Source organism: Copadichromis virginalis, linkage group LG5, assembly GCF_057382275.1.
Source record: "Copadichromis virginalis isolate Kocher_CV1m ecotype Utaka linkage group LG5, C_Virginalis_male_GT1.1, whole genome shotgun sequence".
NCBI lineage: Eukaryota > Metazoa > Chordata > Actinopteri > Cichliformes > Cichlidae > Copadichromis > Copadichromis virginalis.
This window is the reverse complement of record NC_140622.1, coordinates 17,388,493-17,399,670: the sequence shown is the minus strand read 5'-3', so window position 1 is coordinate 17,399,670 and position 11,178 is coordinate 17,388,493. Positions and strand designations below refer to the sequence as shown.

At 39.2% G+C, this 11,178-nt stretch overlaps 1 protein-coding gene across 1 annotated transcript; it reads left to right on the top strand.

The window, feature by feature from the left end:
- The first annotated feature begins 232 nt into the window (after positions 1–232).
- LOC146709256 (adenosine receptor A1-like) lies at positions 233–9,675 on the top strand. The gene is made up of 3 exons (XM_085456284.1): positions 233–696; positions 5,756–6,047; positions 6,139–9,675. Exons 1-3 carry the CDS (start codon positions 362–364, stop codon positions 6,517–6,519), a joined length of 1,008 nt encoding a protein of 335 aa, XP_085312410.1. The 5' UTR covers positions 233–361; the 3' UTR covers positions 6,520–9,675.
- The last annotated feature ends 1,503 nt before the right edge of the window (positions 9,676–11,178 follow it).

Here is an 11,178-nt window from a genome sequence, read left to right as displayed (position 1 = left end):
CTCTGTTTAGGATTCCCTGTTTATTTTTCCGACCTTTGACACATGCCCTACACCGAGGAAAGCTGCACAGCTAATCTGCTCTATGGGAACCTGCATGTGACTCATTCAGTACCCTTCCTGTCCCTCTGACAGCCGGACTGCGGGGGCAACTCCATTCCCGGAATCTTCAAAGTTGCGAGTGGATACATGTCCCGGACTACATTTGAAAAGGAGAGGCACTACCTCCCCGTGGGACATAAAACATGCGAAAAATAAGAAGGGGTGTCTCAGTCGACCCCCACAAACTCAAACAGGGAAGTCCTTCTACGTGTTCGGGTTTAATTTTCTCCGCTGAGCGCACACTCATCCAGTATCCGCGATCATGACTGTGGATGCTTACAAGGCTCTCTACATTGGGATGGAGGTGGTGATCGCCTTGTCCTCGGTCATCGGGAACGTAATGGTGGTCTGGGCTGTGCGCATTAACCGGTCTCTGAGAGACACCACGTTTTGTTTCATCGTCTCCCTGGCCTTGGCTGACATTGCAGTCGGAGCTCTTGTCATCCCCCTCGCCATAACCATCAGCATTGATCTCAAGACACACTTCTACAGCTGTTTGCTGGTCGCCTGCACAGTGCTCGTGCTCACACAAAGTTCAATCCTGGCGCTGCTGGCCATCGCCATCGACCGCTATCTGAGAGTCAAAATACCCATGAGGTAGGCCTAAAGGTGAATTCCTCTAGTTTTTAATATATTGTCTCGTTTCTACAAGCCTTTGTGTCTGGATCGCTGCTGGGATCAAGGACACTAACCAAAGACGCTCCTGCCGGTTTCATGCAGGATTTTCATTTCACCCACCAGAAATTCGTGTAATACGTGGGGTAAAAGTGTGTCTAGCCGCTGAGATAATTTTACCTTAACAGCTCTGTAATGTCTCTACTTGTAATTATTGGTGCTGTAATAATACAGCTAACGGACTTATCGGTGTTTATTAACACTTTCATTCATTTAACTATTAAACATAACTCCGATGTGCCTTTCCAGCGCACAAAATAAGGTGCAAATTGGCGAAGTAATGCGTATTTTTCTCACATTTTGCAGCACATTTACCTTGATAGATAGATAAATATGTATGTTTTCAGTCTGTGCTAAACAGAAAAGCTTGTTGACTTTTATTTTCGTCTTCTTAATTATATATATTGTTTAATTTTAAGAATCATCTTTATATGCCTTTCTGTTACGGTAACTTCTGTCATGAGGAGAAGCTGAGGTTTTGCACTCAGTGCCTTATCACTTTGCACTTCTCCTTTTGTCTCACCCTAATATCTCTTTAATGAAAAAGTCTTTCTCGTCCACTTGAAGCTGGCTCGTTTGAAAATAAGCCTGTAAGAGTGAGGCAGAGAATGCATGATTGGTCAATAGGCTCATGGTGGTTGGTTGATGGATTACATAATTTGTCAAGTTGGCTACCAGCAGACACACACTCAGTGCAGGGGCATTAATATAGGTTACAGTGACATTTGCCAGACAACAGTTCAAATATGTTATCTGTTATATGAATGCTATAGGTCTTGTAATAAATAAACTGTTATTTATTGCGTTCTCTTGGGGATTTCAGTCCCGTTCATCATAGTCTTGAGGTGTAGTTACCATGTGATGCATTCAGCAGATGATTTACCCAAGTCAAAAGCAGTATAAATTAATGTCTCTATTATATGAAGTAAAGTTTAATAAGCACCATCTTTATTTTTCCTTTAAACGTATCAGTATGAATCATACCTCTAATAATCAAACATAAGGTCTTTTTATTTTTGGGATGTCCTCCAGCAGAAACAGTGATACTGGGTCTACTTAACACAGACAAAAAAGGCAGTGCTTCTTACAGTGTTAGAACACTGTGCAAAAATCTTGAACTGTCCCTCTTTTGCTTTCAGGGTCCAGACTTTCTTCTAATTTTTTTAATGTGGCCTTGAGCCAATAGTTCTTTCTGAAGATCTTTCAAAAATGTTCTTTGGAAATTGTCTGCTTTTAGACTCGTTTTCAGACCACTCCTTGTACCTGACTGTTTTCACAGGAATGTATTTTTGTTTCTTAAGCCACTCAACACTGACCTGTGAATCATTCAAGCATAAAAAGGGGACTAACTCAACAAATTAAGAGTGTTGTGTCTACAACAGACAATTTACAAAAAGAACGAATTTCAAATTGCACATTTTGTTAATAGCAGCCTGTTGTAAAAACACATCATCTGCTGTGGCTTTAATTTAATTAGTTGAATCTGTGTAAAGTGCCAAAGATAACACAGTCTGACAGGCATAAAGTAGTATTTTTGCAACAATAAGCTAAAGAGCTATTTCCTATTCCTGAAGACTACTTAAAGAAATGACTAAGCTTCCTTAAGGGAGTCCAGACTGTGTTAAAGAATAAAGGTGGTCACACCAAACTGAATTGTTAGAATTTTAGGACCCACTTTATGCAATATTTTTGTTTACACACATTTCAATAAATCCCAGTACATATTTCCCATTTCCCTAGCAACATATTTAGGAATGAAGGGTGACTCAAGACTTTTGCACAGTACTGTGAGCAGATACATTTTTCTTCCAATTCAGAGTATGCGCTTTAGCAACAGAGTCTAATTTAGAGTTCAAATACTTAGCACCTGCAATTTGTGTTTTACCGATTCGTAGCGAGCTGGTAATATGAGCCAGAAACTGAGTCCTCTTCCCTTAAATACCCCTGGGACTCTGGAGGGACACAGTTTAACAAGCAGTGATTGCTTTTTTTAGCTGAAGTGTTTGGAAGCACGTGGTCATGATAAGGACGGTCTGATATTGCCTCACGCGTCACTGTTTGGCTTACCCGGATGATAGAATTTCCAGGTGGGAGATGAGGCTCAAAATCCCAGAGGAAAGACGAGATAACTGGACTACAGTAGAATCCAGAAATCAATTTTTGGCAGACAGACTGCTCATCTGTATGCAGCCAGCCAACCATCCAAGGTTTAGAAAAAGCTTTACAAAGACTTATGAATGCACAGATCAAGATAGAAATGTCATATGATGCCACATGTGGGAAGGTCCCCTCCAGACACGGTCTTTTTTAACTTCATTTCGTTCATTTATCCTGTGTTATGTCTGCTGCACCCTGGCTGAACTCTTACTCTGTGTGTGTGCGTGTGTGTACTATATCCAGCTCTGTGCGTGTGTGAGAGAGGACAAGACAAAAAGGGGAAAAAGAGGAATGATAATAGTTTGGTTCTCACACGTACCTGAGTTTGTCAGTGTGTTTGTCGTAACCTTAGTGTGACTTTAGCCATAACGCAGCTGTGGTAAGAGCAAAGTACTAACATGAGGTGCTCAATGATTTACTCTAAGCGAGTCAGCTTTTATTCCTTAGAAATGAAATAGGAAAAAAGGTAGGTTGCTACAGGAATCCTGAACAAGTATTTAACAGTTGTTGTTCACAAACCTATAACAGCAGCTCATTGCTTGTCAGAAACAGAACTGATCACTTCCCAGGAAGATAACAAAGAATTGTATTGAGTTTAATAACTTCCTAATTTCTTCTTCTGAAAACCAGGAGCTTGTCAGGACCTGTTTCTGGCTTACATATCACAGTATATCTTTTTTCTAGAAAGCTGATTTCTTGGAGCAACACTTTAGTGGCACGCAGAGATCTGTGATAAGTAAAGAAGTGATAACTGCACAATGAACAAAAAATCCAGTGCTATAATTCTGTCAGGACAACATGACAAAATGCGATGCCAGAGAAAGAAAGAAGAGCTGAATTATTTTGCAAGAAACCAGACCACTGCTGTTTTCTGTTTTGCTGTTGCAGATTGATTTGGTTGACTTAATGTTCTATTAACTTTCTCTACACATAATGTATTATCATTAGTTTACAAATTAGTTTACAAAGTTTTAGTTTAACACCTGATAATCTTTTAATCAAGATGTTTCGCTTTCTATTGCTTCAGGTGTATACGTGTTCCACGCAGTCTGCCTTTAAAACCAATTGTGAAAGAATGCCATTCCAAATAGCTCACTCGGTTTGAGTGTGATCTTGCAGGTCACTGTTGCAGCAAGTCAGTTTGTGAAATTTCTTCCCTGCTAGATATTCCTCAATCAACTGTAAGTTGTATTATTGGAAAGTAGAAACATTAAGGAAGTGCAGCAACTCACATAGAGTTACAAACATCCTCTTGCATTAAAGTCATCACAAAAACTGTGCGCTGGGAGCTTCGTCTCATTGGTTTCCATAGCCAAGCAGCTCCGGTGGGTGTAATGTGTAGGTGGCCCCATGCTTTTGTCCAGTTAGTGTATATTAAATAGCCAATTTTACAAATTTTACAAAGCCCACATTTTTAATTAATGCTTATTACCATGGCCACAAATATATGGCATGTATATTGGGACAATCTTTTGTATAGTACAAATGTAATTCTGTGTCAAAATGTGCAAAATAAGATACCTGATTTAATAGGCACTAATTTACATAAATGTCATTTAGACCATGCATAGTGAATAAGCACCGGTTTCTCCCTTTAAGAGCTAGAACAGGCCATGAGGAAAAGAACACATGATCATTTCTTCTTTCACTCTAGTAATAAATCAGGTCATGTGAAAAAGAACGTTTTCACAGGGGTTTATGTAGCTCTGTGAAAAACAAAAGACACCTTTGATGTTTCCATAGGAATTAATAGAGTACGTAGCAGACAGACTAATCAAATGCACTTGATTAACTGATTATCAGTCAGTGTGAGCACCTTCACAAAAAGCAGACGTTATGGCAGTTCATTAGTCTGAAGCATTCAGGTGTGTGTTAACACATCTCCCAGGAGTGGACGTCCCAACAAATTCATCACGAGGTCAGATGGTGGACTGCTCAGACTCTACACGCCTCAGTTAGCATGTTAAATGTTAAAAATCATGAGAATAACGTATGGTAAATATGTTTCATGCTATGATTCCCACAAGTCTGCACACAGTATAACTGTATATGAATCAAATAAGCATATGGTATGAGAAAAACACAGTAGAAGGCACTTTCTTGAGTAAAATATAGTTTCAGAGTGCCCAGCCATGACTTTACAATCACCTGCCGACCCGTTGTGTAGGTCCCCTTAAACAGTTGTGACCTGTAGGGTAATGGATGTGTGACTTCTGGTGGTGTCCTGTGCTGTCTGCCACCCGGACCTTGGCAGTGGATCCTTTGCATTCAGCAAGCTGCTGGGTGGAGCCTTCCATGGGTTGTGATTTTTCCATTGCTTTCCACAAATGCTCAATTGGATTGGCATCCAGCAAGTTTCTATGACGAGCCAACAGCACGGGAGCTTTAATGTTCCTGAGCAGATTGACAGGGTGTGACGGCGCTCACTGTTGTGTTGCAGCGGGCCACCGTTAGTTGGAGTACCACAGCTAGGGGTGTGCTTGGTCACTGCAGCAATGTTTAGGTGTGCAGTATATGTCAAAGTAGCATCCACATCAACACCTGGACACAAACCTTTCCAGCAAAACAAAGAACTATAGCACACTTTTGTATCTGCTTTAAATGTTTATGGAATGATTTGCCTTTTAGTTTTTCTTTTAAACCTTTCTTTTTTCTTTAAATGCAAAAAACTATAAATAAAGTATAATATTATTTGATGTTTTAATAGGATATTAACTTATGTACAGATACTGTTATATAATTTTAAACAGTCCACAGTCAGTCATCTACCTGACTTCACACAGATTATTTACTTGGAGTTTCATCTTCTTTTTTGTTGCCATAGCTACAAGAGGGTGGTGACCCCACGGCGAGCCGGCACAGCGGTTTTATTGTGTTGGCTGGTGTCCATCATAGTGGGTCTCACTCCGATGCTTGGATGGAATAACCTGCAGCAACTTCGTAAAAATGGCAGCTTGAAAAATGACACCTTGGTGGTCTGTAAGTTTGAGACCGTCATCAGTATGGACTACATGGTCTACTTCAATTTCTTTGGCTGGGTGCTGCCCCCTTTGCTACTAATGCTCGCCATCTATGTTGAGATTTTCTACATGATCCACAAGCAGCTCAACAAAAAGGTGAGACCATCTTCTTCTCGTGCCGGGCAAATCAAAGACTGTGTGAATACTACATTTTTCCACTGATATCATGTTCTTTAATTTGCCGTAGGTAACAGCAAGCCACACTGACCCAAGACGCTACTTTGGAAAGGAGCTTAAGCTGGCCAAGTCCCTCGCCCTAGTTCTGTTTCTCTTTGCAGTAAGCTGGCTCCCTCTGCACATCCTGAACTGCATTACTCTCTTCTGCCCAGGATACCATGAGGTTGGATTCATATACATCGCCATCATCCTCTCTCACGGAAACTCAGCTGTAAACCCCATCGTTTATGCTTTCCGCATCAAGAAATTCCGCACAGCTTTCCGGAAAATCTGGAAACAGTACCTGCTCTGTCAGGATCCAGTTGGTCGTCTCCCTCAAAGAGGAAGCCAGAGAGGTCAGAGTCATGAGAGGAGGTTGAGGCAGAATGATGACGACGACGATGACGTGTGACCTTTGGTAACTAATTGGATTGCTGTGTTACTATCAAGTGTCAAAACACTTGTTCGCAAAGTGGAAAGGACATCGGCTTTATTGTCAGGCTCAACAGGTTTACTGGTTGAAATGGCTTTCAGAGGATGTCCAATGTCTGAATGATTTCCTCCAACCACATGCACCAACAAGGAGAGAGGATTAAAACTCAGCTGGGGGATGAGATCAACACTATAAATCATACTGATTTCTCCATTGGCTGATAAAATACCGATTTTGTTACATGGGACAAGCACTCCCTCGCTTTCAAAGCCAATTTTTTGGACTAACTAAGTGTATATTTGGAGCACATGTGGTACAATAATAGTGTCTGCTGTATTGTTTTCTTTTCTTTAACCTAATTAAAACTCATGGCCTTTTTTATGTGATTGATGTCCAATATTTGTCCTAGTGTGTGCTACCTTAACATGCTTTGTTCTGTGGCCTTGAGGACAGAAAATGTAACAAAGAACTGAAGCAAATTGTAGCCTAGTGTTAACAGTGACAGTTTGTTAAACAGAAAGTGTACTCAACAAGCTCAGCGGTGTGAGGGTATAACTGGGACTGTTTGTAACTAATCGAACTCGTGGACTTTACAAATGTGTTGACCTGTTCTCATTTCCAACTTGTCATGTATTAATAATCAGGACACATTATTTAGCATCATTGTTCAATGTACAGCGCAGTCCAATACAGGTCAATAGAAGTTCCCTAAGTCAGGAAATGAGACACTATGAGACCATGCGAAAAAGGGCTTCACTGACATGCAACCGTGGCAACCAAGGAAAAACGAGAAAAGCTTGTTGCAAATGGAAGATGTTTGCCTTTGTCAATGTGAAATGATGTATTTTAACCCAAACCGGTTTTTCTCCTAAGCCTTACCAAAGTGCTTAAAGAACTCAAGTCTGCAGTTTTTATTTGGATCATATTTACTAAATCTCGCATTTTTCTGCAATTTATTTACGTTTGTGAAGAAAAAAGACACACTGATGATTTAGACGTCTCAAGAACTCCTGTATCAAATATGATACACTTGGTGTTACAGAGTTAATGGGCAGCCAAATCCAGTAAAAACCACTTCATCCTTATTTTGGTCCAAAATAAGCCTTATAAAGCTTCCTCCCCCCCTGCAAGGTTATGGAAATGGTTGTGACCTCTCTTGTGAGTCTTTGGTGGCAGTGTTTGGTATTTAAGAATGCTTCCAGTTAATTATATTCAGGAGCAGTGTTGGTCAAGTTACTTGAAAAAAAGTAATCGGTAACTAATTACTGATTACTTCACCAAAAAAGTAATCCCATTACTGATTACTTATTTTCAAAAGTAATTAATTACTTAGTTACCTTTAAAAAACACAATTTACAACCTGAATAGGTAATAAAGCGATAGATCTTTCAGCCCAATTCTACTTTTTCTGCATAATCCATCATACAAAATGTAATCAAATGGAAAAGTCTCTTTTTTTTAAAAACTTGTTTTATCAGTTTTAATCTTTTAACTTTATGCATCAAGCAAAAATTAAATTATATGCAACAAGTAACGCGTTACTGCCCATCTCTGTTCAGCAGTCTGTGAGTGTCATGTTTCCTTCATATATGACATTTATTTCCTAAAATACAAATTAATGAGCAACTTAACTGCCCAAATCTAACAAACACGAGGGGAAAAAGTGGCTCCAGACAGGTTTTTATCTCTTGTCTCAAGGGGTGAGTTTAAAATTCACTAATCCACCTGCCTCCTAATGCAGGCCTTTATTGTTCCTCACAGTGCAGATCAGTCATGGAGCTCTTACTGTAAAGGGGTTACCCTTCGTTTTTGGACTTGACAAAGAGGTTTCTGACCGAGTGCCAGATTGTGATGAATTAGCTGTGAGAAAGGGCTTAATGTGCTGTTAATTATCACATTTGAAGATAAGGCTTTTTGCATTATTGAGACCGTTTGAATGATAGTAGCTTATCAATCAAAAATAAAAACAGCAGAGAATTTACTTGATGCTGATAATTGTAAATTGGACAGCTGTAATTACCACTGATCCAGCTATAGTAACCATATAACTATACATCAAAGCATCAGTGTGTTTAAAAAAAATAAAAATCTGTATATTTATAAAACTGTGAAGGGATGTTGGAGCAGCACCATCTACTAAGCTCTATCCAACCTTATCATTTAACTCTATAATGTACTGCACATGTATTACTGGAGCCCTTTCTAATACTCACAGGTGTTAGGTATTGGAAACAAAAAGAAAAAAGAAAAAAAACATCTACTTGTGAATCTTTGTAAAATATATTTAACAGTATAGGATCATTAAACTGTCTCTGTGAATTTCTTTTTTTTTTTTTTGCTGCTGAGCTAAACCAACCAGCATTGACCTCAAAGTCGGCGACTTTTATTTTAACATAACCAATATATGCTGAGATGGGACTGCTGACACCAATATTATGTAGTAGCATACGTAACTCTGTGTTTAAATGTTAACGGGAGATACTGTCTAAAACACATCGCTGAGCAGCAGCTGCATTATCCCTGACACGTCCTCTTGCAGCTGTTCATCAAATGAGCCAGTTGTGAAATTCATCCTCCAAGCTTCTCTGCTGTTGTGCGAGCTGCAAATCAAAAATAGAAGTATGTTGCGGCGTATGTTAATTTATATACACAAAGCTGCATAGATTAGTGTGCATTAGGAGTTTTTTTGACAAAGGCAGCAGACTTCTTCCCAGAGAGTCATGTACACACACGTACAGTTTGCTCATTGTATTTCCAGCACCACTCATGTACTAATGCTTCATTCTGTTTTTTTACTTTGTGCCCATGCAAATTATTGTTAAAGCCATTAAGTCTACAATTTAGTTTATGTTAAGTGTATGACAAAGTTAAATGTAATTGAATCGACTCCAGCAAAGAGTCCATTCAAAATTTTCACATCAAATTTAACTTTGATGAAATCGACTCGTGCAATTGCACAACTGACCACAACACCACAGCATTTTTTTCATTGTTCCGTTTTGGTTTGTTAACTCTTAGTAGACTGTGGGAAAGTGAACACAACAGGAGTGAATGTCATTTTGCAGTGTGAATCTATACTGGCTGCTGCTTTCATGTTTTGCATTTCTATACATATAAAACTGTCTGTTTACTGGACCAGTGTGAAGTCTTCAAAAATCATTTGTGCAATATTCTCTAATGTTCTATAACAGTATCAGAAGAAAATCTGCAGTGTACATATTGTACGTGTAGAAACTATCATTGAGAATCAAGAGCTATAATAATGGGCTGTAATAATTTATCGGTATCTAATTACTGTATATAGGAATGTGTGACTCTACAGGTCAACAGATTGATGGAGAAGGCAGAAAGCAGATTGCTTGTGAATGTGCAAAGTGTTTCAGTGCACTTAGTGTTGTTTGACGTGCTGTTGGAAAATACACAAATCAAACACATGTAGTGGCGAATTTCTGTCCCAAGCTTCGAAAAAATAATTCTTCCACTTCTTAATGTGAGCTGTTCAGATTTATTTCTGACTCGTACATACAAACAAAAGATGTCACGGTCAAAAAACTATTTGCTGCTACAGCGCACACTTCCATTGCCGTCCTGGCTCACTCTAACCTGCTACAACACATGCGCTGTAATGTTTTCTTACCCGACACAAATGAAACACGCAGCATTTATTCTCTAACAACATATCATACAAAATTAAACATGTAACAATAACTGAAACAGTATCAAAAATATTTCTCTATAGATTGGCTCTAACACACAAGACAAACAAAATAAAGCTGTCACTGTGCTGACTGCAAAGAATCTAATGAGAAATGGTACAAAGAAGTCTGGATATTACTAAAAGGATTTCTTTTGGATGTAATAAAACATTATCCATTGTCATCCAGTCAAATCATGTTAAGGCTTAGAGAACAGGCACCATGAGATGGCATCATCTGCTAAATGTATGACACACATAGGTTAGCTCTTATTTTTTCATGTATTTTAGATGTGATTTCATAAGGAGATTTTTGTTTGCTTATTTGTTTAAAATAAAACTTCTCTTACCTTTAGTTTTGCCAGAGGGGAATACTGAGTAAATCTGCAGTCACTGTGTCTTTCCAGCTGCCAGCTGCTTTACAATTCTTACTGGAATGAAGCCATTGTTAATGTAATTAGTTCCACCTGTGGCTATTTCTACTTTGGAAAATCAAACTGCAATGAAAATGATGTGTAATCTGATTTGTCTGGACTCAGTATATACTTACCGCACACTTGGGAACACATTGCTACCATTGGGTTGGATCCCCTTGGCCTTCAGAATTGTAAGTAAGTTCTTCGTGGCACAGATTCAGTAAAGTGCTGCAAATGTTCCTCAGAGGGTTTGCTCCATGTTGAAATGAAGCATCACACAGTTGCTGCAGATGTCAGTTGCACCTCCATCATGTGACTCTCATATCCCAATTAAGCTCTACTGAATCTGCATCTGGTGACTGTGGAGGTCATCTAGGTACAGTTAACTATTGTCATGTTTAAGAAACCAGTTTGACATGACATGGCTGGTGCATTAGCCTGCTGTAGTAGACCACAGTGTACTTTATAAAAGGATGGACATGATCAGCATCATTACTCAAGTGCGCTGTTGTGTCTAAATGATGCTCA

Excerpts from the sequence above, each read along its gene's own strand:
- LOC146709256 (XM_085456284.1), top strand. The coding sequence starts at position 362 with ATGACTGTGGATGCTTACAAGGCTCTCTACATTGGGATGGAGGTGGTG. Across the intron at positions 697-5,755 it reads AGAGTCAAAATACCCATGAG|CTACAAGAGGGTGGTGACCC; the intron begins GTAGGCCTAAAG and ends TTGTTGCCATAG. Across the intron at positions 6,048-6,138 it reads ACAAGCAGCTCAACAAAAAG|GTAACAGCAAGCCACACTGA; the intron begins GTGAGACCATCT and ends AATTTGCCGTAG.